Source organism: Crocodylus siamensis, chromosome 11 (genome assembly GCF_052110815.1).
Source record: "Crocodylus siamensis isolate JL-2025a chromosome 11, ASM5211081v1, whole genome shotgun sequence".
In the NCBI taxonomy this organism is placed as follows: domain Eukaryota; kingdom Metazoa; phylum Chordata; order Crocodylia; family Crocodylidae; genus Crocodylus; species Crocodylus siamensis.
The window spans coordinates 55,004,429-55,029,453 of record NC_143405.1 but is presented as its reverse complement, the minus strand read 5'-3'; the positions used below and the strand labels follow the sequence as shown (position 1 = coordinate 55,029,453).

The 25,025-nt window shown below is 43.9% G+C and overlaps 1 protein-coding gene across 1 annotated transcript; it reads left to right on the top strand.

The window, feature by feature from the left end:
- The first annotated feature begins 370 nt into the window (after positions 1-370).
- Positions 371-25,025, top strand: EDEM1 (ER degradation enhancing alpha-mannosidase like protein 1). The gene is made up of 12 exons (XM_090022258.1): positions 371-882; positions 3,638-3,710; positions 6,869-6,972; positions 8,494-8,665; positions 12,513-12,696; positions 15,237-15,411; positions 15,940-16,060; positions 16,551-16,721; positions 17,828-17,901; positions 19,308-19,404; positions 19,826-20,014; positions 21,482-25,025. The coding sequence occupies exons 1-12, from the start codon at positions 470-472 to the stop codon at positions 21,569-21,571; spliced, it is 1,863 nt and encodes a 620-aa protein (XP_089878384.1). The 5' UTR covers positions 371-469; the 3' UTR covers positions 21,572-25,025.

Here is a 25,025-nt window from a genome sequence, read left to right as displayed (position 1 = left end):
CAGGTGGTGGCCGATCTCCCTGTCCCGAGCAAGGGCTGGGACGACCCGGCGGCGGAGGCTGCAGTGAGCAGGCGCGGGGTGGGAGACACGCCCCCCCCCCCATGTACCATAGCAGTACCTGCTCCCCTTGCTGCGCGCCCATTGGCTGGCCTTTGTCACCGGGCAACGCGCCACAACAGCCACGACTGGCCTTCGCCTTACCCCACACCCACCCCTTCCGGCTGCCCTGCGAGGAAAGGGGGCGGGCCCCGCTTGGATGGACGAGCGGAAACAACCTATGAGCGCAGCGCTCGTGGCCCAGCCGGCCGCCACGGGCCAATGGGAAGGCGGTGCCGGGAGGGGAGGGGGGGGCGTTGTCACGTCACCAATGTTCACCCTTCCGGTCTTAAAGGGCCTGGGGACCCAACCGCGACCCTGTCCTGCCGGGCGGGCAGCGTGAGCGCAGGATGCGCGCGGGGCGCGGGGCACCATGCGATGGCGCTCGGTGGTGCTGGGGCTGGTGGTGCTGAGGCTGGGGCTGCACGCGTTGCTGTGGCTGTTCTCGGGCCTGGCGCCCGGACTGGGCCTGCGCTTCCCCTGGGCTCTGCCGCCGCCGTCGCGCTGGCTGGGCCGGGCCGAGGCCGAGGCCGAGAGCGGCTTCGCGCCGACGGCCGGGCGCTGCTGGGGCCCGCACTGGGCCGCGCTGCGGGGCCGCAATGGCGGTGGCGGCGAGTATGAGCAGCGCTACAGTGGCGCCTTCCCCGGCCCGCTGCGGGCCCAGCTCCGCGACGCCGCGCGCGGCATGTTCGCCTTCGGCTACGACGGCTACATGCACCACGCCTTCCCGCACGACGAGCTCGACCCCATCCACTGCCGCGGCCGCGGGCCCGACCGCCGCGACCCGTGAGTGCCGGGGGGGACGGGAGGGCGGGCTATGGCGAGAGCTGTATGAGGGGGTGGGGGAGGGGCAGAGGGGTGAGAGCCCTGCCCCCCCAGTCAGCCCCCGCTGCCCCCTCTGCTTCCCTGTCCCCATGGGCTGCAGCAGGGTCGGGGCTGTCTGGGCCCAGCATGGTTGGTGCTCCTTGGGAGTCTGTGTGCTTTCCTGTCTTCTGCTGGGGTGGCGGATGCGCCCAGCTGCTGGCTTCAGGCTCCCGTGGGGGGGGATGTGCTAGTTGGTTTAAAATCCCTGTGTTGGAGATCGGAGCGTCGGTTGCTGTATCAGTTGCACTAATATAAAAATAACTCTTTTCGAATTTGAAACTTGTAAATTCTGTTCCCATCCCACTTCCCCCCTGCCCCCCGCTGAATTCAAAGAGGTTTCAGTGGGCAAGAGGTGAGTTAGCTGCGTTACCCAGAAGGATTTTGAAACTCCTCATCTTTCACATAGACAGCTTGTCTGTTTTGGCAGAAGGCCGGGCAGGGTGGCATGTAGACCCACACATCCATGATGCGTGCACTTAAGTAGGCTTCAAGTGCTCCCCCAACGCGAGAGCAGAGCCAGAGGAAGCGGCTTGAGTGCGTGTTAGATTGTTGAAAGTGCCTCTCGTCCTAACATGAGCGCTAGTCAATCTGGCCTGGCTTACTTCAGCAATAGGCAAAGTACCAGTTACATAAAACTTACCGTGAGGCGCTTCAGAAAGGAAAAGAATTGAGAAATCAAAGAACTTGAGAAATGAGGTTTCACTCTTGCTCGTTCTAGTGGCATAACTACTATTGATCAATTGCCCAGATGAGAGGAAGCTCCCCCGTATACTAGTTTCCACCCATGAATAAGTTTCTTTTCTGGCTTTTCAGATAAACGGTGAGACTTTTTGTTTGCTTGCTTTGTTTTGTTGTGTCTGCATCATCTCCTGGATGTGAAGCAAACCACAAATCTTAGTAATTTGCTCTCTAATGTCTTGGTTTCCGGTGCTCATTTGAAACCCCAGCAATGATGCCGCTCTCTGTAGAAGAATTAAGAAGCCCAAAGGATTATGATAAAATATAAATACAATTAATTGTATTTAATGTAAAAGCGGCAGCAGACTTGAGACTTGTTTTAGAAATATTTTCTTTAAGAATAGGAGAGATTTGTAACTGAGTCACGTGTGTACATTTATCCAAACAACCCTTTCAGCTCTTTAGGTAAGGGTTAACTTTTTGAGTGATAGACGCTTATAATGTCCTACATTAAAAATATAATTCTTAACATCAGTGTCTCTGTCTAAAACTTTTTATTGGAAAATTAAAAAAAAAATCACATCTATTAATAGATTTAATGTACATGTGGAAAGATATGGTGCTTTATAGCCAAGAAAAAATAAAGTAGAAACGCAGCTATTTTTCGCTTGTGCTTGTATAAGGCACGACTTGTGGACGCTGCAATGGTGGGGTGGATGGAGCATCCCGCAGGAGTGTGGGGGGGCCCTCCCCCCTGCACCCTCCCTGGCTTGGTGATCTGCTGTGGGGGAACCTTGGGTGCCACCCCAAACCCAGGAGTCACCAGTTGCTGAGCTGGGGGGGCGGTGCGGGGTGCATGCCACATGACCTGGAAGTGCTTCTTGTCCACTTCTGGGTTCGTTGCCAAGTGCTCTGGGTACCCCCCAGCGCTCCTGTGGGACGCTCCATCTCACCATTCACGAGCTACCTGATACCTTTGAGGTATGTAGAAAAAACACTTAAAGCTGTGTCTATGTTCAAATCATTGAATCTTTCTGAATCTCTCCAAACTGATTTGGAGGGTTCCAATTCAATTCCGAGACAGTAAAGGCTCTCCTGATTCTATTTGGATTCAGAGATTCGGCCACCAAATCGAGCCGAATATCCACTGAATTGAATTGGCGACTGACGCTTCGTACAGCCCTAATGGAAAAGCTGTGCAGTGAATTTACATTTTATGGTAAATGTTACACTTGCACTTTATAGTCAGTAGAGCAGAGTGAAATGACATTTGAGACTTTAAGAAGTGTTTTGAACTCTCATTTTTTCTTTCTCTCGGGCCTTGTCTTCATCGATTAAAGAGGAGAAAAAAGGGAGAGTAGTTGGCTCAAATCTGTTAGCCTGTGACTCCAAAGGGATTAAGAAGGGTTTTGCATTAGGAAGGCTTTTCCGTTGCGTTAAATTGATGCAAGAGAACATGATGGTCTATCAACGCTAGGATTGGGTTGAACAGCCCAATCCTATCTCCTGATAGGAACAGGTTCACTTACTTTCCAAACATATGGCATGTTGATACTGCGGACTTACCGTGCCAAGGCAGCAGCAGTACTTTCAAAACACCACGTTACTCTGGACTTCATCAGGTCTGGTTCAGGAGGTAGTTTTGTTCTCATGGTGCTACAGGTGGGCAACCAGCATGATACAGATTGCCCCAGCTCCCTGGTTTGGAGCCAGCGCAGCTATCCTGCTTCCAAATTGGGGACACCCTGGACTATCATGCCATGCATGAAGGTGCCGGTTTCTGCCATATCTTGCAATGGAGCCATAGCAAGAGCTTTTTGTATGACTTGAAATACTTGGAAGTACTACTATTGATGCATAGTACAGGTTGGCAGCTTGTTCTGAGACTTTGTTGTTCTTGCTGCCTAGTTACATTACATATATATAAAAAATACAAGGTTGGTTGTGGTTTGTATGGCTTTTTGTACATAGAGCTAACATTTTAACTGTTTTGTTTCAGTTCAAATTTGAATATCAATGATGTCCTGGGAAACTATTCACTAACTCTGATTGACGCACTGGATACCTTAGCGGTGAGTTGTACTAAGGCTTTTAAAAGTACAGTTTTTTCACAAGATAAATGTGCAGATTGCAATGGCTCTGCTAGCAACTGTGATCCTGAGGGGAAATGAATCATGACCTAAATAGCTTTTGGGAGGGCAGGGGGGGTGGGGGGAGGAGAAAGGAACTGGAGGCAGGAAGATTGAAGGCAAGGTAAAGGTATGTATGCAACAAGTTAAGTTAATTTAACTGGTCTAAATTTCTCGTAAAAGAGGAACATATGCAGTTGCTCTGGTTTTTGTCCTGTGTTTAAGTTTCCTTTGGCTTGCATACAGTCTTCAGTAGGAATAGTCCAGTCAAGCTTTCTTTAAGCTGTGTAGCTGCTGAGTGTATATTATATGGACAAAGTGGTAGAATTTTTTTAATGGCAGCTCTTTGACTCCACCTTGAGTAAATTAAGAACTCCTGAAGGGAAGCTGAAAAGGGCATAGCAGGAAATAGGAAAGAACAAACTGAATTTTACAAATTCAGTTAAAGCCACTTTGATGTGTGTGTACTGTCTTGCCAGGTATAGTCTCTTTGGTAATTAAAACCTAAAGGCAGTGTTGAACTGGGCCTGGTAAAAGCTGTCTGAAAGAAAAGTCATTTGGAAAGGAAACTTGAGGGGTGTGAAATGCGACCCTCTTTTAATGCATAATTCTTTCTCTGTCCTCCTGCACGTTGTGGCTATAAGTTTGGGTCATACTTTTGTAAGTGTCTTCTCTCACTGAATCCCACCCATATCAGTCTACCTCTTGTAAGTTAAACTAATGCCAATCCGTGTCAATAAAGCGACTTAATTTCAGAGTCAACGCTCACCATTTTACTTACCTGTCTTGGATAGAAGTGTAGCTTGGATAGAAGTGTAGTGTTAGGCTTTCTACTAACCAAAATCTTATGGTTACTGCTAGGAAGATGTTAAAAAATAATACAGAGTTAATCTGCTCTGCCACATGTAACGGTGTTTCAGGCAGGTGGAAAGGGGTTGGGTGTGTTTTTTGCTACTGTGCATGTGCACTACAATTCTTCCATGTTTTGTAGTCTCTCTTTATGTTAAAAAGTCAGCTTTTTGCATTACCAGCTGCTTACTGCTACCTGAAAATGTTGTCTTCCCTGCATGAATGCTGCAGTTGGATATCTGTGTTTCATGAAAGATTGCATACAGAAGAACCAAGTCTGCATTCTAAACTAAGTTATTTCCTTGTTGCTGAAATGGATTACATCTATGTGGTGAAAAGCCACAGGCGTCGAGCGGCGCACAGCAATGTTTTACGGAACTCTTACTCCTAGAGCCAGGAAGTGAAAAACATTAACTGACATAACAGTTAAAGACCTGTGGGTAAAACAGCTGGCTTGTTTTCCTGGCCCGGGAAACTTCCTGTTGCACCCCAGTCTGTCTTGGGGTTGTTTTATTCTCGCATATTAAACTTTGATAAAATCTCATAGGGGGCTGTCCCTCAGCCCACCTTGAGCTACTGCTGGTCTTGGAGACGCCTTTCCTCCTTATCTCTACTACTGCAGTTTCACAGCTGGGTCTGATAATTGTACATGGCAGACTGGCGCGTCCAGGTTCAACAAGCTTGAAAAGGAGCTGACCAGCCTTTTACAGAATTTTAGCGTGTACTTATTCAAGCTTGAACCTGGCCTTCCCCCTTACTTTTGGAGGAGACAGTGTAGAGCACTAGCGGTTACTACCCTTCAAGGCTACACTGGGACGCTGGCTCTGTACTGCAGGCGTTACTGACCAGCTGCTGAGTTAGGACATGACAGAATATAGGATGTGGACACATGGTGTATAGCCCTGTTTTGCTGTTAATTACCAGAGGAACAAATCCTGAGAGGGTAAAATTGTATATCTGAAGCTGCAGTTACACAACCTGCCAGTGCTGCAGAAAGTGTTTCTCTTGAGGCCTTCCATTTAAGGTACTGATCTTGTTTTGATTTGTGTATTCACAGCATAAGGTAGTCTAACTGCCTTTGCAACAGTATTGCAGTTGTCTGTGAAAGGAAGATGTATGCTGCTGTCCTCTTCTCATTTATTTATGTTTTGGAGTAGCTTCTGCATTAAAATGCAGTCCTTTGGTAGAACTGCAGAAACTGTTGGCAGAAATGGAGCCATATTTAAAAAAACAAAAACAAAAAAGTCGATGTGTGTCATTTAATTCTTCAGGTATTCGTAAGGTAGATCTTTTGTCCTTAAGAAAATAATGCTCATTCTATCTCTGCCTTTTCATTTGATCCAGAGCTGCACAGAAAGGGAAGTGAATAATTATCTAGTGGATTCTGTCACACTTTATTTCCACTATATATGCCACTGGAAGACAAGCTGTCTGTTGTCTTTTAGGAAATAAACTCTGGCTTAGGGGTGAGTCTACTCAAGTTGTAGAAGTATGAGTTGGTGTAAGGGCTGGATTCTCCCATTCCTTACTGTTGTATGTTGGGAGTTAGTTCAGTAGAGTTCTCTAGCGTAATGTGTATGTGAACAATGTGGCTGTGAAATGCTTTGTCTCAGCATACGTAGTCATGGCTGAAAGAATTTTTATTCTGTAGGTTTCAAGGTACTTGACTCTTCCTGTCAAAAAAAACCCTCAAAGAACAAAACCAAAAAACAATTTGGCTGTTTCACATTTCCCTCCAAATAGAAAATTTTGCTTTAACTTTCTTTCACAGATTCTGCTAGTACTTGAGCAATTAATTTAGCAAGGGATGACCATGTTTTTACTCAGATAGGCAAATTATAAGAAAAGGCAGATGGATTTCTGTACAATTAACATGATGGCACATGTGAACACTAGCTTAAAGTAAATACCAAAAAAAAAAAAAAGGCAGACAATGAATTGCAGGGTTTTGTGTTGGGCTTTTTTTTTGGTCTTGAAACGACCCATGACTTTGGTTTGCCGGGGTAGGGTGAACTGTTACAAAAAACAGGAGCCATGTAACACTGGAAGAGAGTGCCGGTATTCACCTGCAGCACTACAGCTAAATTGTTCGCGAAGTACCCTTGTCTTAAAGCAACAAGTGTCAGGGGTGATCATAGAAGGGAAAAGAGGAGCTAATCCCTAGCCAGAGAGGATGCTAATATTTGTTTCCCTTTGTATAATTATCTGCCAGAACTTCTCATGTTCTTCAATATTTTTATTTCATCGTAAAGGTAATGGGAAATTCCTCAGAGTTCCAGAAAGCAGTGAAGTTAGTGATTGACACAGTTTCTTTTGACAAAGATTCAACAGTCCAAGTGTTTGAGGCAACGATCAGGTATGTTGTCATGCTCATGTAAAGCTCTTTAATTAGATGTACATCTGGAAATATTACAAGAGGTGTCTCTGGCTCAGAAAGAAAGGAAGACACGAATTAATATTGCTGCTTAAGTGCTAATAGAATGGGGCTTCCTTAACCTTTGTGCAATTAAAAGGTTCACCCGTGATCTTTCAAACGAATCGGTCTTTGTCTTTTGTTTGAGCTATAAAGTTGAAACGAAAGCCAGGTCTGTTATGGAGGTCAGTTTCACAGAGAGTTATTTGAAATGTTCTTATTGAACAAGATGTATTTTAAGAGTTATCCCATTACGTCCAGAATTGCTTCAGCTGATCCTCTTTTGGGGGAGGTTTTCAGTGATTTATACAAAAATTTTAATTTCAGATTTCTGAAGAGGGGTACTCTGTATACTGCAGATACACTTGACATATTTTGATGAATGGACTTTAAGTATAGGTGATTCTCCTGGATAGGTGAACAAATGGCAGTATCACCATTTACTATAAACCGTATCAAGTATGGTGGAACTAAGACTGTTGTTACCTTTTACTGCTTCTCCCTGCCCCACATGGTCTCTAAAGACTACATGTTTGATAACATTTTTCCCAAGTGACTCAAAGCTGTTGACCATAATTGCCCTGAGAAAATACAATAGCTCATGGGAGCAAAGGCTAAATATTTGTTTCTCGCTTATATTGTAGCATGAGTTGAAATAGTTTGGAAATGAAATGATCTTCAACCCTTCAACATTTATTTATTTATTTATTTTCTTAAATGAGGTCAAGATGCCCCAACTCATGTATGCTTGGAAATGCTGGTGTCACCCTTGGGTGACTTGTACTAATAGAAGATCCCTATTCCTTCAGGCTTTTAGGTGGGCATTTCTGTAGGGTCGGTTTAGGGGCTTCAGCACTCAGTCTTTTTTGCCTGTCATCCAAAAAGGCACTACGCAGCCTGGGACTGGAATTCACCTTTTGCCTTTTTTTCTTTTATACTCAATACTTGATCCTCTGCAGGTTGAAGCTTCTGTTGGTGCAGGGTCAGGTCTTACCCTCTTTCCTGACTTCCGGATATCTTCTGGCCTCAGTTTGACACATCAATTTCCTCTCTCAATCACTTGTCCCCTTCAGTCGAGATATGGTTCATCCTTTCTCTCACAGTCGACTCCCTTTTGGAAGCTCGCTTTGAGAAACCACTGTGGGTTAAGACTCCTAAATGTTTTCTCTATCTGCCTATATCATTGTAGTAGCCCTTAAGGGTGTAAATTGATTATTGAAAAAAGCTTTCCAAACGAGTCTGGGCAGTTTCACTGAATTCTGGTTCTTTCTGAAGTGACTTGGCCTCTGGACGCTTGGAAAAAGCTTGTTCACTGTTTTGTGGCCCTTTGGCTAAGAACAAGTATAGGTCTTTGCCATCTGATAAGGATCTGTATATTGGCATATAGGGACCAATCATGTAATTCTCTATTGCAAAGTCAGTTGGTGTATGGGATTGTCATTCCTCTCTCTCTATCTTCACTAGGATTTTGGGAAGTTTGCTGTCTGCCCACATCATAATTACAGATACTAAGCAGCCCTTTGGTGACATGGCTATTAAGGATTATGATAATGAACTCTTGCATATGGCTCGTGACCTGGCAGTGAGATTACTACCTGCCTTTGAGAACACCAAAACTGGAATTCCATATCCACGGGTAGGTATACTATAAATATTCTTGTATTTATAAGGAAATACAGCTTCTTCTGATTCTGTGGTATCTGACTTCAACAGTAAGTGACTTATGCTATCTGATACTCTGCAGATTCTGTTGAGGACTTCCAGTCTGTGGGCTCAGTTTAAGATAAATAATGTAACAGCCAGCCTATTCCTGTTCAGATAACAGGCTTCTTTAGTCAAACTGTACAGGCTTCTTTTTCTAATGCTTTCTCATTACATTTAGTGTTGTGGGTTAACTTTTTTTAAAGTAGCATGTTCAATGAAATATTAAAAAAAAATGAAGTAAGCAGGCTTCTAAGCTTGGTCTGGCAGTAGGCCGGGAGCACTGTATCATCTGGATGCCATCTGGGAGGCTTGGGCTGCAGTGTAGGGAAGGAAAAAACGTAAAAGAAAAAAATTTTTTGACATCAAGAAGCACTACTTCAGAGTCAGGGCAGCTAGGATCTGGAACCAACTTCCAAGGGAAGTGGTGCTCACTCCTCCCCTGGGGGTCCTCAAAAGGAGGCTAGATAATCACCTAGCTGGGGTGATTTGACCCCCGGCATTCTTTCCTGCCCATGGCCGGGGGTCGGACTTGATGGCCTGCTCAGGTCCCTTCCGACCTTACCAACTATGAAAAATGGTAACCACTACCTTGATAGGAGAGTAACTTTAGTGCTGTTAGTCGATTAATATTAAGATAATGCCCTGAAAGAGTGGAATTTAAATATGAATATAGCTTAAAGTCTTCTGTGTTCTTACATTGGTAGTCTGTGGCAATTTAGATGTCATTAGATATCTTTATCCAGCTGAGTTAGGTAACCCCGCTTGGCTATGGCATAGAAGTAGTGATTGCATTTGCCTGGGCAAATGTAGGATTTTCAAGGAAGAAGTCCAAACATAAACAGTGTAAACCAGTGCTGCAGTATGCTTTTCATTTTAAACAAATGAATTGCTCCCAGGCCTTTGGTACTATTTAGAGCTTTGCTTGGTTCACCTGCTTGGAGGTGGGAGGAACCCTTTTTAGACTGTGTTAATGCTGAGTAGTTAATGCTTGGCCCTGATGGAAATATTCATGACTTCTATTTTCCTCCAATCTGATTTACTCTCAGACTGTAGAACAGTAATTCTCATAGCACTGATCTTTTTCAGGGGTGATGCAGAGTGCCCAAAGCAACGTTAGGTGTGTAAACGTGATTCATATAAAACCAGAGATTTCAAATAGGAATCTTCAGGGTGAAAAACGTTCTGCCCTGTTGTGGTCTTGCTGAGTTCTTTGCAACAGAAGAATTGTGTACTTTAGTTTTCACTTGGTTTGCTACAGAAAAATAAGAGCTGGCATTTTCCCAAGGGGTGCCTTGACTCTAAAAGGGTTGAGAACCACTGCTGTAGAAAAATCAAAACCGCCAAGTATTCTATTTGTTTCTTACTGTTGTTCTGAATTCTGGGCAGCAGTGGAACTGACCCACCTTGCTAGCCATTCCTTGCTTCTTGAGGTTTTGAGTAGCACAAGGAAGAGGCATTTTGAGCAGTCAGAGACCAGGTGATGACTGCAGGAGAGAAGTTGCCTTTTGCATTCCCACTACCATCGCGATGGCTGGGGAAGGAACCAGTGTTAACGTGAGATCTGTACTGGAAACGAGGAGAAAAGTAGACTGAAGATTGGATGAGTGATTTTGGCAGAACATGAGTAATAGTGAGTGATTTGTAAACCCTCAACAGAAAAATAAACACTGGCTAAGAAGTTGACTGGAAATTTAAATGATGACACACCTGACTTACTGCTTTGCGTGTCTGAACGTATGGCTTGTGGGGAGGAAGGGTGAGAGTGAACTGGTCTTTCACCCTGACTAGTGAGCTTGAACCCAGGCCTGGCAGATGGCACATACACTTCTGAATATCTGGGGTTTAGTGCTTCTGACTGGAACTTTTCTGACAGCTTAGCACCGGGATTGTCAGCCGGGGGTAAGCATACCCCCAGCAGTACTTGAGAAGGCCCTAGCGGGTATGCATGGGTGGTGGTGACGGAGCACTCCCGCTCACCAGGCCACACAGGCACTGCCAGGATGCAGGGGTGGGGGAAGCCCGCACGCGGCAGCTTCCACTGCTCCGCATCTGGCCGAGCACAACCCCCACCGCACTGTCCTCCTCTGCTCCGTGTCCAGCCGCCGAGGGTATGCTGCTCTGTGTCCAGCTGTTGGGGATACACTGATCCAAAAAGATTGAAAGCCCCTGGCTTAGCAGACTGAATGTATTGTGGTGGGCACCAGGTCAGGCTTGCTTCATAGTGTGTCCTTCTAACTGTGTTTTCTGTCTGGAGAAAATTAAACTTTTTTATTGGGTTGTGATGGCAGCCTTGTAGCAGAGAGAATTCATGGAAGTGGTCGTGCTCTTTTACAACTATGATAGGTCTCAATTTGATTTCTGCCACTAATGTGCATATGAACACAGAATTTTTTTTTTTTTTTTTTAAAGTACAGAATTGAGAATCCACTAAAATTTGGGCAGAGAATAAGTGGGTTTTCTTTACTATAGTAACGGATTGTAAATTTGGATAGTGCAGCAAGACTTCCCCTGTGAAAGCTGGAGGTTGGGAAATTTGGATTTATGTACCTGCTTGTTTTTAGGCCTATTTTTTTGGGACCAAACATGAAACTGTGATTGCATTTAGTTCTGGCTTCATAATGGAAAGTTAATCCATTTTCTCACCCTAACTAATTAATTCACACTTCATCTGAAGCCTGACATTTTATATGAAATGGTTAAGAATGCAACTGAACAATAACTGCTATTACAGTCTTAGAGGGCTTGTACTTGAGTCGGGAGCCTGCTCTGACCCACTGTGATTACATGTGGAGCATGTAATTACTCCATGGAGGAGCAGACTTGATTAATTGAGTCTGCTGGAGCATGTTGATTAGCCTGCTCCAACCATATCTTGTATATCAGTGTCCTTGCGCTTCAAGGGTGCTTGTCCACGTGACGCCTCTTGTTTCCACGTTACACTTTTCCTGTGTCCATGTGACAGAAATCACCATTAAGCCAGCTAAAGTAGCATCTGCGTATCCACGTTATCAGCTGACTTTATCGTTTTTTAGATTTTTGTGGTACTTTAAAACACCTCTGGCATGTTTTAATTTTACCTAATGAATTTCTTCCATAAAGATTATTTTTATCATTTTAAATTTGTAACGTGGATCTGACTTGCACCCAAAAATGTGGGTGTTTCCCCTAATTTGCACCTGTTGCATCACCAGGTAGCACTTGGGTTCATTTGTAAATCCACTGAATCTCTTGTAATACTTCAGCATGACTCCAGGGGTTAATCTTGCAAGTTTTTACTGGCAAGTTGGTTCAAGGTTCAGGTTAATTAAAAATACAATTTTTTTGGATTGTTTCCTGTGTTTTGCATGTACTTTGTGGCAAAGATCAAATAGTTATGGGTCAGGCAAGACTCAGGCTAATTAAAAGGGTAAAATAGTTCTGACATGCCCTCTAGCGCTTTGTACTCGTCATAGCATAATAAGCCCTTGCATCGTAAAGCACGTCCACGTTACTCATCTAGCCGTTTTAAACTAGGACAGAAAATTTAAATCGGGAACACTTAGCGACTAAATGCCGAGTATGTGGACAAGCACCCTAGAATGGCAGTGGGGGTGCTTTATGTAAAGCTCATCGAACAACTTAACTTGAAGTGCCCCCATTGCTGTTTCGAAGTTTGGAGACGCGCAAGACGCTCTGAGCACTTTAGTTGGAATGGTGCCCTCTCCCAACCCCTAGAGCATGTGTAAATGCCTCTAAATGTTGGATGCAACTGAAACTCTGTGGTTTTTTTGTTCCCATAGGTGAATCTGAAGAACGGCGTCCCTCCAGATAGCAATAATGAGACCTGTACTGCAGGAGCTGGCTCTTTGTTGGTGGAGTTCGGGATGCTTAGCAGGCTGCTTGGGGATTCCACGTTCGAGTGGGTGGCTCGGCGAGCTGTTAAAGCACTCTGGAATCTCCGAAGCAACGACACTGGACTGTTAGGTAGTCAAGTACCACTCAGTGCTTCACAGATGTCTTGCTCACCTTGGTCAGAAAACAGTGCTTTGGCTGTCTTTTTGTTTTAATGTCACATTCGTAGGAATAGACCTATAAATATCTTACTGAGTGGTGAAAGCAGCTGGGATTTACTGTTTTCCAGCCACTCTGTAGTGCTTCCCTCCTGCTTTCACTGAGGGCTAAGTTAACTTAGTTTTTCCCTTCATTTTAAGCATGTGTCTGTAGTATGTGCCAAGTTGTATATGGTATCTGCTGTACATAATAGTCTTTCATCAGTCACACGGGATGCCCATGCCTGCTATGGGACAGGGAAATCTGGGTGAGGGGGATCCCCTACCCTCCATCAATGCTGACCTCGTGAAGGAACACCTTGAGAAGCTGGATACCTTCAAGTCAGCCGGCCCTGACAACCTGCACCCCGGGGTACTCAAGGAGCTGGCGAGCGTCATAGCCCAGCCCCTGGCACAGATCTTTGAAAACTCCTGGCGCTCTGGTGTAGTGCCCGAAGACTGGAAGAAGGCCAATGTGGTGCCGATCTTCAAGAAAGGGAGGAGAGTGGATCCGGCTAACTACAGGCCCATTAGCCTGACTTCTATCCTGGGGAAGATCTTAGAAAAGTTTATTAAGGAGGCCATCCTTGAGGGACTGGCCCAGGCTAACATCCTAAGGGACAGCCAGCGCGGGTTTGTTGCGGGTAGGTCTTGTTTGACCAATCTCATTTCCTTCTATGACCAGGTGACCTATCACCTGGACAAGGGAGAAGAGATTGATGTCATATATCTTGACTTCAAAAAAGCTTTTGATCTGGTATCCCATGATCACCTCTTGGCCAAACTGGCCGGTTGTGGCTTTGGCTCCACCACGATCCACTGGCTGGGAAATTGGCTTCGTGGTCGGACCCAGAGGGTTGTGATTGATGGCAGTCACTCATCGTGGTGCCCTGTGACCAGTGGGGTCCCTCAAGGCTCTGTCCTGGGACCCATCCTGTTCAACATCTTCATTAACGATGTGGACATTGGAGTCAGGAGTAGACTGGCCAAGTTCGCCGATGACACCAAACTTTGGGGCAAAGCATCCACGCCAGAAGATAGGCGGGCGAACCAGGCTGACCTGGACAAGCTCAGCAAATGGGCAGACGAGAACCTGATGGTGTTTAACACCGAAAAATGCAAGGTTCTCCACGTTGGGAGGAAAAGCTGCAGCACCCTTATAGGCTCGGCAGTGCTACGTTGGTTAGCACTACAGAAGAAAAAGACTTGGGGGTCGTCATTGACCACAAGATGAACATGAGCCTGCAATGCGATGCTGCGGCTAGTAAAGTGACCAAAATGCTGGCGTGCATCCATAGATGCTTCTCGAGCAAATCCCGGGACGTCATTCTCCCCTTGTACTCGGCCTTGGTGAGGCCGCAGCTGGAGTACTGCGTCCAGTTTTGGGCTCCACAATTCAAAAAGGATGTGGAGAAGCTTGAGAGAGTCCAGAGGAGAGCCACGCGCCTGATCAGAGGTCAGGAAAACAGATCTTACGATGACAGGCTGAGAGCCATGGGACTCTTTAGCCTGGAAAAGCGCAGGCTCAGGGGTGATCTGATGGCCACCTACAAGTTTCTCAGGGGTGACCACTAGGATCTGGGGGAACATCTGTTCACCAGAGCGCCCCATGGGATGACGAGGTCGAACGGTCACAAACTCCTGCAAGACCGTTTCAGGCTGGACATAAGGAAGAATTTCTTTACTGTCCGAGCCCCCGAGGTCTGGAACAGTCTGCCAGCGGAGGTGGTTCAAGCACCTACATTGAACACCTTCAAGAGTAAATTGGATGCTTATCTTGCTGGGATCCTATGACCCCAGCTGACTTTCTGCCCTTTGGGCAGGGGGCTGGACTCGATCTCCCGAGGTCCCTTCCAGCCCTAATGTCTATGAAATCTATGAACTTTCACTCACCATGAGGGAAGAACAGGCACACATCAGTTACCATCAGAAAAGCTGTGAACTTCCCCGTTACCCTATGAGTTGTCCATATATCCATACTCTGAATCTTTTGGATGGTAGTGCCAGCTGCAAAAAATAGCCTTCACATGAAAGAAGGACTCTGGCTGTCTGACCTTTATATTGTGCTCTCCTTGTGTACACACACTTATCATGGGACAATGGCACTGGCTATGCTGAGAAAGCAGCCTATTTTAATGGAAAGCCAGGACACAGGTACTCAATGGAGAATTGTGCATAATAGTTCTGGAGCATACCTGATGGATCTGCTAGATATGAAACCTAGCGTTTCTATATGTGTGGTCCTTCTACCATAACTTAGAATGGCCTGTGAAATAAAGGCAGAAGGATTTGATGTTTAGACATGGAATAACTGCATGTGAATTAGCTTTACTTTTTAATCTGAGTGTGGTCTGATCACGTAAGCGAGTCCATTTGTGATCCATTTCCTTTTGCTTCAGCTAAAATATACTCCAGGAAATATCTTCAGCCGTGTTTATTTCTCCCCCTCCTCTCTCTCTCTTCTTACTCATGAAGGAAATGTTGTGAATATTCAAACTGGCCATTGGGTTGGAAAGCAAAGTGGCTTAGGAGCAGGATCAGACTCGTTCTATGAATATCTTTTGAAGTCCTACATTCTCTTTGGAGAAAAGGAAGACTTGGAAATGTTCAATGATGCTTATCGGAGCATTCAGAATCACTTAAGAAGAGGGTAAATCTCATATACTTATTGTTCCCTTAATTTTAAGCATGTGTCTGTAGTATGTGCCAAGTTGTGTAAGGTATCTGCTGTACATAATAGGGAAAGCTGTACTCTTTCATGGAAATTTTTCTTCACTTGTTATTTCCTCCATATTCTGACTCTCCTTTTGAAGTTTGCACCCAGTAGTAATCCTGTCTAGATCAGTTGATTGGGGAAGGAGATGAATACTAAACCTAGTATTTATTTGCTGCTTAGGCTAAGTATCTGGTTACCAAGTTCACAGACTTGGGGGTGAGATCAAAAATAGATATAGTGCTGGGACTCCGCTCTCAAAATACTGGTGAGTCTCCTATTAATGCAAATTAAAATTAGAGCCTTATTCTTTGTAAAATGAAGATTAGTACATGGGCTTCAGTAAAAATCTAATACCCTGAAGCTTATGATTTGTTTGTGCTTCTGTTAGTGTTGTGATGTATCCTGTTTAATGTGCATTATATTCTTAGAAAAGTTGAATGTTTCTGTGTTCTCGTTGTGCAGGCGAGAAGCCTGCAATGAAGGTGAAGGTGACCCTCCTCTGTATGTTAATGTAAACATGTTCAATGGTCAGCTGATGAACACCTGGATTGACTCTCTGCAAGCCTTTTTTCCTGGACTGCAGGTAATCTCAATCCTCAGCTTTTTGTGGTTAGACAGTACAGTGGGTTGGTGTCAGAGGTGTTCATTCCAGTGCAAGTTCTGGGTTGCAAGTGAGTCCAGACTTGGGGTCCCCACTAGCAGTCATTGGGTATGGTTTTTTGGCACCAAAGAGGACCAGGATAACAGCTGGGAAAAACCTGCTTGGGACTGCATTGTTAATACTGCAGCTTTTATTTTCAAGAATTAATTCTGAATTCAGTTATGTTTTTAACCATGCTATTCTGGAACTGAGTTTGGAACATTCTTGTTCCAATACTTGGGTGTGAAGATATTAACCATATCATTGTGGCTCTTGCTGGAAACAAATCTTCTTCCTCGTTTAGGTGCATATTGCAAATAGCATTTGTGCACATACAGGAAATGGGAGCTAAAACCTTTCAAAAGCAGCTGTCTGCATTGTATTGTTGGTATAGGGTTATTGGATGTGTGTTCATAGCTGCTGCTTTCTCTAGGTTTTAAAAGGAGATGTGGAAGATGCTATTTGTCTCCATGCCTTCTATTATGCCATATGGAAGCGTTATGGAGCTCTCCCAGAGAGGTACAACTGGCAGTTGCAGGCACCAGATGTCCCCTTCTATCCACTAAGGCCAGAGCTGGTGGAATCTACTTATCTTCTTTATCAGGTACCTGACACGTTTTGCTACTCTAATTTGGAGAAGCTCTTTGGCCTGTACTGCTTCTGCTTTTCCTAATATATATATTTGACCACTGCCATGCTGCCCAAACCTCTGTCGGGAACAGTCTTTCCTGAGTGGTCTTGGGACGTGTGTAGAGAAAACAGGGGCCCTAAACTTGAAGTGGTGGGTTTTACAAAACACTGCTTCAATTTAAGGGTTATTTAAACCCCTGTGTCATGTCCACACCCCACTGACTTACCTGCCTCTCTGGCAGGGAGGGGAGGGCAAGCTGCTGGCACGTGGAGCAGTCCCTGGGCTGCGGGAGGGACTGGTGCTTCCCTTTGCGGCAGCAGAGGTCATCACATCTCCCCCAGCAACATCCGGCACCCAGCTTGGGTGGTCCCCGCAGCTCAGGCAGGCAGGCTCCATGGGGGGGGAGGGGAAGATTGGTCGTGCCACTTTTCTTGGGCAGAGCCTGCTTCGTTGGGCTGCTGCCAGGTTGCCTGCAGCGCTTCCTGCAGAGCCACGGAGCCCGATGCTTTGCTCTTTGGCTATAGGGGCAGCAAACTAAAACTGCTCAGAGGAGTTTTAGTTTGCTGCACCCCAAGTCATTTAAGGTGCGTTGTGCCATCGAATTTCCCGCAGCAGCTGGAAGTGATGTGCAATATGTTGCCGAGGTTTGCAAACACTGACACCGTTAAAGTGATGCAAAAGCATTTAGCCCGCTTTAAAGTGTTGTGCACACATGCCTCGTTTCTTCTATACCCAGCCTTAGGCGCTTGGGTGTCACACAGAACCCCTGATGACTGACTTGCTTTGAAGGAGAAAAAAGTTGAAGGGCAGCTTTATCTCTAACACTTTTGCAACACATTTTCCTTCTGATACCACACCTAGCAAATTTTTGTGCAAATACTTTTGGGAAAGAAGTTATTACAGTACAGGTAGACAGTCGGAGGGGCACCATTTGTTCTTAAGCATAAAGGAGTATCTATGCCTTGTGGTTGCACTGCATTAACTCCTTCAAACTGATGCCAGTAAACTCCCACTGTAATGAATGACAGCTTTAACAGTGTTTATAAAACCATGACACATGTTTTTCCTTCTCTGCCTAGGCCACCAAGAATCCTTTTTACCTTCATGTTGGAATGGATATTTTAGAGAGTCTGGAGAAATACACAAAAGCCAAGTCAGTTTACAAAGTTTTTTAGCTTTCTCACCCTTGTAAATAGATTTGGGTATTGTTTTGTGAAACTATCTACCACTGGGGGCAAAAAAGTATTTAATAAAAGTGAAGTTCTGAAGGTATTTACCATATCCAATTGGCTGAAAGCACCAGTCTTTGAGCAGAAAATTGCATCCTCAGGTGGAAAGAACTACACATTATTTTTGGAAAAATTGAGTGCTCTTGCCCCTCTAAATTTTAAGGACATGTATACCTTTCCAATAATGCGTCCCTTGGGACCATTATTGGCGAAGTCAGGGAACTGGTTTGGTTGCCTATGTTCAAAGAGCTTTCTTTAGCTCAAATTCGGCTTCCTTGTCAAGACATATTGCAACTGATTTGCCTTTATTAATGTATGGGCTCTTCATTATGAAATGCTGTAACTTCTTTTTATAGCGGGACTTGCACCAAAACTTTAAGTAATCTGGCTTTAGACCTGTTTAGGTAAAACAAATTTATTGCTACGCTTTATCTGAAGTGTATTTTCTGTGTTGCACAATGGCCCTGGATTATGATTATTTTAATTTGCCAATCAGTTGTCACAGTGTTGTTCTTTGTTACTACTTGCAAAAGAAAAAAACCCAAAGCTTTGGCAATTACAGGAGAGAGAAGATCAGGACATTAGCAGTATGCAAGAGAGAGCTAGCCAGATATTGTTATCCTGTGATTTATGAGGTGCTGGCCCAAGAAGTCATAGGTTCAGACTCTTTACAGTCCAGGACCACCCATGTGGCAGTGTAGATCATGACCCTTCTTTTGTCAAGACTGGAGACTTGCTTTTCAGTAGGTGCTGCCTAGAATGTAAGTCTGTTCAATAAAAAAAAATATTGGGGGTTTCATACTAGTTTTGCTCTATGTGGAATAAAAAGCAGGCTTTTTGAAATAATATCCAGAATAGCCAGCAGTTGGATACAAATGACCCAGGTGTTACTCCATACTTTTGAACTGGGTAGATTAGAACCTTGCATCTGGGGCTTCCATATTCCACAGGAGACTGCTGACTCCATGGGCTGTTTACTGTAGTATGGTGGGGAGGGAGCTGAGAAACTATTTTTGCATTATGGAAAGCTTATTTTAATTAACTGGCACTTCAGAAAAATGTTACGTGAAGAATTTCTGACCAAATCTATTGAGTATATTGTGGTGACTGTCTCACTTCTTCAAGGTTTCAGTGTGTCAGAAGTGACAACTGCAAAAAAAAACCAAACAACTTTTTGATGGCTTAAAACAAAGGTGTGCCCACCCCCACCTTGTAATGTCAGCCCCTGTTGTTCATTTAGAAGGAATGAAATTAAGCAACATGTTCATTTTCAAGTATCTAATGGAGTGGAAGTAAAACCAGTTTGGTTTTGTGTTTTTTAATTTTTCAGATGTGGCTATGCTACGTTACACCATGTTGTAGAGAAGTCTAAAGAGGACCGAATGGAGAGCTTCTTTCTCAGTGAAACATGTAAATATTTGTATCTGGTAGGTATTTATTTCTCAGATCGCAATCCAAAAACTCAAAAGTCTTACTTTTTAGTAGTATGTGGCACTAATGGCTTTTTCATATGTAGGGAATGTGGGCAGGTAAGTGGTAGCACGGGAAGGTAGAAGGTCATTATAATTCAACTTTTGAATTAATAACATGGATTATTAGTCCTCAAATTTCAGGGTGGAAGCATTGTATTAAAAGGAGTGCTCAAGGGTGTTTACTGTGCAATTTTATTTTATTTATTTATTTATTCTTTTAAGACACTAAGGTCTTTGTGTTTTCAAGGTATTAATGCCACTAAAAGAAGCAGCGTTGGGTGGTGGATTTTCTATATCCGTTTAAAGTGTCTGATAACGAACCGATGAATCCATGCTTCATGTTCTCCTTCTTCCTCTCCCTCTTCCTCATGTTTAGTTATTTGATGAAGAGAACCCAGTGCACAAATCTGGAAATAAATATTTGTTTACTACTGAAGGGCATATTGTGTCTGTGGACAAACGTTTTCGTGACTCAGTATGGCAAGACATCTTCCCAGAAGAGGAGGAAAAGAATGCACCAAAACTCAAACCTAATGAAGTTAAAGCAGTCAACTTAAGCTCCAATGTAAGCCCTCTTATAAAGTGTCTCGCTGTGTTATGGTAGAAACTGGGTGAGCCCAACTAGGCAGGACAGCCCTGGGGAAAAGAAAGTCACTTGGCATTGGTAAGTAAGGCTCTAGAGCAGGAGTGTCAAACATAATGCCAGCGGGCTGAATTCAGCCTCCTGGGCAATCTGTGAGCCAGGATTCTGCCATCCTGCACCCCTAAGCCCTAGTGGATGTGGCAGGAGAATGAGCAAAAGCTGACTTAAGCCTGGTTGTTCTTTGGCTGTTTCTGTCATTACTGCTTCTGAGGGCCCAGCTTCTCGGCTCTTCCCATGCTGGGCCCAGAATGGCTCTATGCCAGACCCAGAGCTGCTAGCTACTGCCCTGGCATGAAGCATATGTTGGCAGAAACTCCAGCTCCAGCCTTGGGCATGCGGCAGGAGCTGGAGTCACTGCCGCATGCGTCAGGCAGACAGAAACGGGAGCCACCCCATACCCTGGATAGAGTCTGGCCTGCAAGAAGCTCCACCACCTGGACCCAGCCTGGGGCAGGAGGAGAGTTTGACACCCCTGAAGCTTGTACTTTTAATTATTTTTAAATGCTGAATGTTTTGGGACGTAAAAGAGAATAAGTGCTTCTGTGGGTCTGGATGGCATAGGTACAGTCTTATCAGCTCCAATTCTCCTTCCTCTGGTGACCTAAAAGTTAATGTACCATCTGGTAGGTGTGATCTAGGGGATGGGGACAAGCTCAGTTGGCACCCTCTAGTTCTTACAGTAGTTCGTACATCTCTTGTCACAGGTTCTTTTCTTTTTGGATGTTTGAGGCCAAGATTAAATGAATGGACAGCTTGTCCTTTCACCTTTCAAAGACCTCCAGGTATTTCAGTGAGTTGGGCCAGATGAAAAAACAGGTTCTTCAGGAAGAGGGTGGCAGAGAGCACATTTCAAAGCCAGTGGGCTAAAGAAAGGGATACCTTAGTATTTTGTTTACAATGGCACATGGTGTGCCCTAAAAAAAATACTAAGAAGGGGTAGAGGTTGGGGGGACGGGAACAAAGAATTATCAGATGCAGCAGATTGGGCTACGATGTGGTGCTAAGCTCTGTAGTCAGTACCCAGTAAACCAGTGATTCTCAGCCAGGTGGCAAGGCACCCTGGGGTGCCTTGAACCTTTCAAGGCTGCCACACAATATTAGCACTGTTAGATTTGCAAGCACAGTTCACAGAAGAAACCCAGAGATTTCAAATAGAAATCCATAGTTGCGGTCTTTCTGAAGTTCTTTGCAATAGGGAAACTGCTCTATTATTTGTAGGCCAAAAAGTAAAAACTAAGAGCTGACGTTTTTCTGAGGGATGCTGTGAGCCTAAAAAGGCTGAGAACCACTCCTGTAGTGGTTCTGCAAATGCACACACATTGTAATATTGAGAATGGCACTGAAGGAATTTCAGTTAGTAATTGTCTTTTTTTACCATTTTGCTCCCAGTGTAACAGAGTCCCTGATGAGAGGAGATACTTGCTGCCACTGAAGAGCATCTATATGAGACAGATAGATCAAATGGTGGGCTTGATTTGAGCTGTTCTCCCCAACAATGCTTTGTCCTAGGACGGAAGTGGAGTTTGTGGTGTAGACATTTCTCTTCAGCTACACGCGTGCGCGTGCGCGCGCGCACACACACACACACCTGCAGTGAATCCTTGCGTACAATGAATTGCTTATCTGTAGCCATCATGTTTCTGAAGGATGTAACCGTGAACTTGGCGGGAGATCTTGTACTAATACGAGTTACAGCCTTTAGAGTGAAATGTTGTAAGTATTGGAAACTCTGAATACAAGGTGAACAGGGTTTTCTCATGAACTCCATACAAAAGTGCTAGTCTTGCTGTGAAGGCTGGTTAACTTTTTTTGTTTTAATCAATTGGCATGTCATAAATGCTGTTTAGCTACCTCTTTGTAGCTGCATTGCAGATGCTATTTTTTTTGTTTTTTAGAGAGGGTCTGAAGCTGAAGGTGAAAATGTTTTGGCATTTGGGTTGGAAAGTAAAGGGAATGTGCAATTTTGTCTTAGTGAGTCTAATCATTGGGCTATTCTAACTAGCAATGCACAATGCTAATTATTGTTCAGGTAGAAGACACTTGTAGTAAATATTGGGTGAAACAAAAATATTTTTAGAGTAACAGCTTGGAGACATGACAGGTCTTGTTCTTATAAGGTATCTCTGTGGTCAAGAGATCCAGCACATGGGCAGATGTATACAACAGTATTCTTAACACAAGTTGCATAGCCACAAAAGTGTACTAGCTATAGAAACTAATAATTGAAAAAAAAAAATAAGGTGCCTTTTTTGTGGGGAGGGGGGAAGGAGGAGATGTACAAAGCCGCATGCAACACACTCTTAAGCAGCTCACCTTGTGTAGCTAGCTGTGCAGGAGTTCAAAATGTTCTTCAGCTGTTTGTCATGCATCTAGTGCCTCTTCAGGAGAGTTGCTGATTAAAGGATACAATTACTGACAGTGTAAGAAAACATTCCTAGTAGCATATTAATGGGTTAGTGCCTTAAGCTCATCTTCACTCACAGGAAAGCTGAGTTTCTTTGTGGGGCACAGGGAGGTGGCGTTTATTTTATTTTATTTTTTTTTTCCTTTGTGGGGGGGCATAAAGTAGGACCAGTTAATACTGGAAGAAACTAATGCTATGATTTTGTGGGTCACAAACATTAAAATGATGATTTTGAATACTAGAAAGATATAGTATATTATGCTAATCCTAAATAATATTTTAGGGTTGGAATTAGTCAACATGCCAACTTCAAGAAGCTGATAGTGGTCCTTCTGGAGAGGCAGTCAATAGAGGGTTAATGGAGGCAGTAAACCAAGAGCCACTGAAATCAACAGGAGCAGAGTGCTGCTCACTTGTAGGCACCATGCAGCATCTCACCACGTCGTTCCCACTGAGGCTACTTATATTTAGTCTGTTTGTTGCCATGTGATAGTCTCTCGTGTCCAAAAGGTCAGTGCTAGAAACCTGTTGTAATGCTGCATCCCTTGCCTTCCCAGCTAGCCTCTTCAGATACATCAAGGTCAGTTCAGACATGCCTTGAATATTGAGCTTATTTTGTGAACTCTTAGGAAGAGAGCAGTCATTCTGGACCAGCTGTTATGAAGGAAGAGAATCACTTCAACACAGACTGAACCTCCCTTTCCCCCCAAATTAATGGCTACTATTTTCAGTGGCTTATCAGTTAATAGTCTATTTTAGGCTTCAGTTGCAATCAGTTCAGCTACCTAAACATTGTTCTCCACTTCAAGTAGAGCCAAAAATTAAGGAGACACTTCAGTAATGAGGTCAGATTTGATCTGTAATTCCATATTGTCCTATTACAAAAAAAATCCAATTCTTCATAAGCCATATGTTGCTTTTATTAATTTTTTTCTTAATAAAAACATGATAAACATAGTGTGTAAGAGGTTATTGCCTAGTGTTTTTAATATGCAAATTCATCTCAGGGATCTCAAATTAGAATTTCCTGTTCATCCAACCATATATATATATATATATATATTCAGGCAACCAAATCTTGTCTTCCAATTTTACCAAGTACCTTTTCTTGGGTGGGGGAGAGAGTAATTTGGGAGAGTTAAGTGTATGTTTCCAAAAAACAAATCTAGTAGAATTAGATGTGCTCAAAGATAAGGGTGCAGGTAACATCTAGATCTTTTAAGTTTCTTTGCAAAATTATTGCTAGAATGTTACTTCCTAGTGACTTAACTGTGTGTGTGTTTATACCAGAATACTTTCAGGGTGTTAAGAACCAAAGATGTATTCAGAGTGCAGGTGCCAATGTATGGACTATTAGTTTACTTGGTGATGCTGGGAGACCTTAGTATGGTAATCTAGGTGCAAAAAACATATTGAAGAAATGTATTCTGCCTACCAAGGCAGGCACAGAGAGCAAAAAGTAGTTTGGTCATTTTGAAATGCTGCTGCCTGAGCCAGACTCCTTACAAGTTGGTAACTTTTGAACTAAGCAACTGCAAAGTATAAGCTGACATACCTAGAGCACTCGGATAGTCGCAGTTGGCCAGTGCTGTGAGCTGTTAGTTGATGCTAACAGCGGTGAAGGTTGCACTAGGTGTTCTGCCAACAGAAGTCACCAGTGGAATTTCCCCAGCCCTAGTTCAGCTCTTTCAACATGCATTGTATGTGTCCTGCCACTCCTTAGCAGTGTTTGTGCCTTCTGAAAAACTGGTCTCAGCCATGAATTCTGGTTGGGTGTCATGCATAGATTGGGGTAATTCACAAATTAACACTTGCTGTTCAGGAATGCTATTTCTTTTTTTTTCCCATTCATATGAATTGTCAGAATTGGAAAAGGTGTAACAGGGAGAGTTGTCTACTCTGTCCAGTCAATGTGCCTCAAACTTACACCAGGTGGATGTATTTAATTTAGCAGTGAAGTGGTGTCTCCGTGATCTTTTGATACTTGGTGTGTCAAACCACTAGTCACAGTGCCAAATGAGGTGTGGCCAGCTGCCCACTAGAAAAGGGTTGAAATCTCCAGTTTACTTTGCAGAGGTGATTTAACGTCCTGTGGTAACAAATCTGGGCCATAGACTTAAAATAGTGACCTGAAGGTAAAGAGCACCATATCTTTGAAAAACTTCTCTTCCTCCCTTGAAATGTTTGTTTTTGGAATAAAATCTTTTTACATTGCAGAGCACAGGACATATGTTTTTATGCACTAGAGTGGAAAAATCTGTGTTGTTGTTCTTAAGTTTTATCTTAAAGCCAAGTTAAAAACACTTCTGGGATAACTTGCTGATGCATATAACTTTGTACTTTTCAGTGTAATGTGCAATATAATTTTTTTTCTGATTTTAAAATTGTATTGTATGTTTTAATTGTAAAATCTATTTATCGAGGGGGAGATTTGTAAAAGGACCAAATCTTCTTTTTATAATTGTTCTAAGGACTTATCCAAATTGAGAGTTTAGCTTTTACAGATTTGTATTAAAAGGATATATTTGA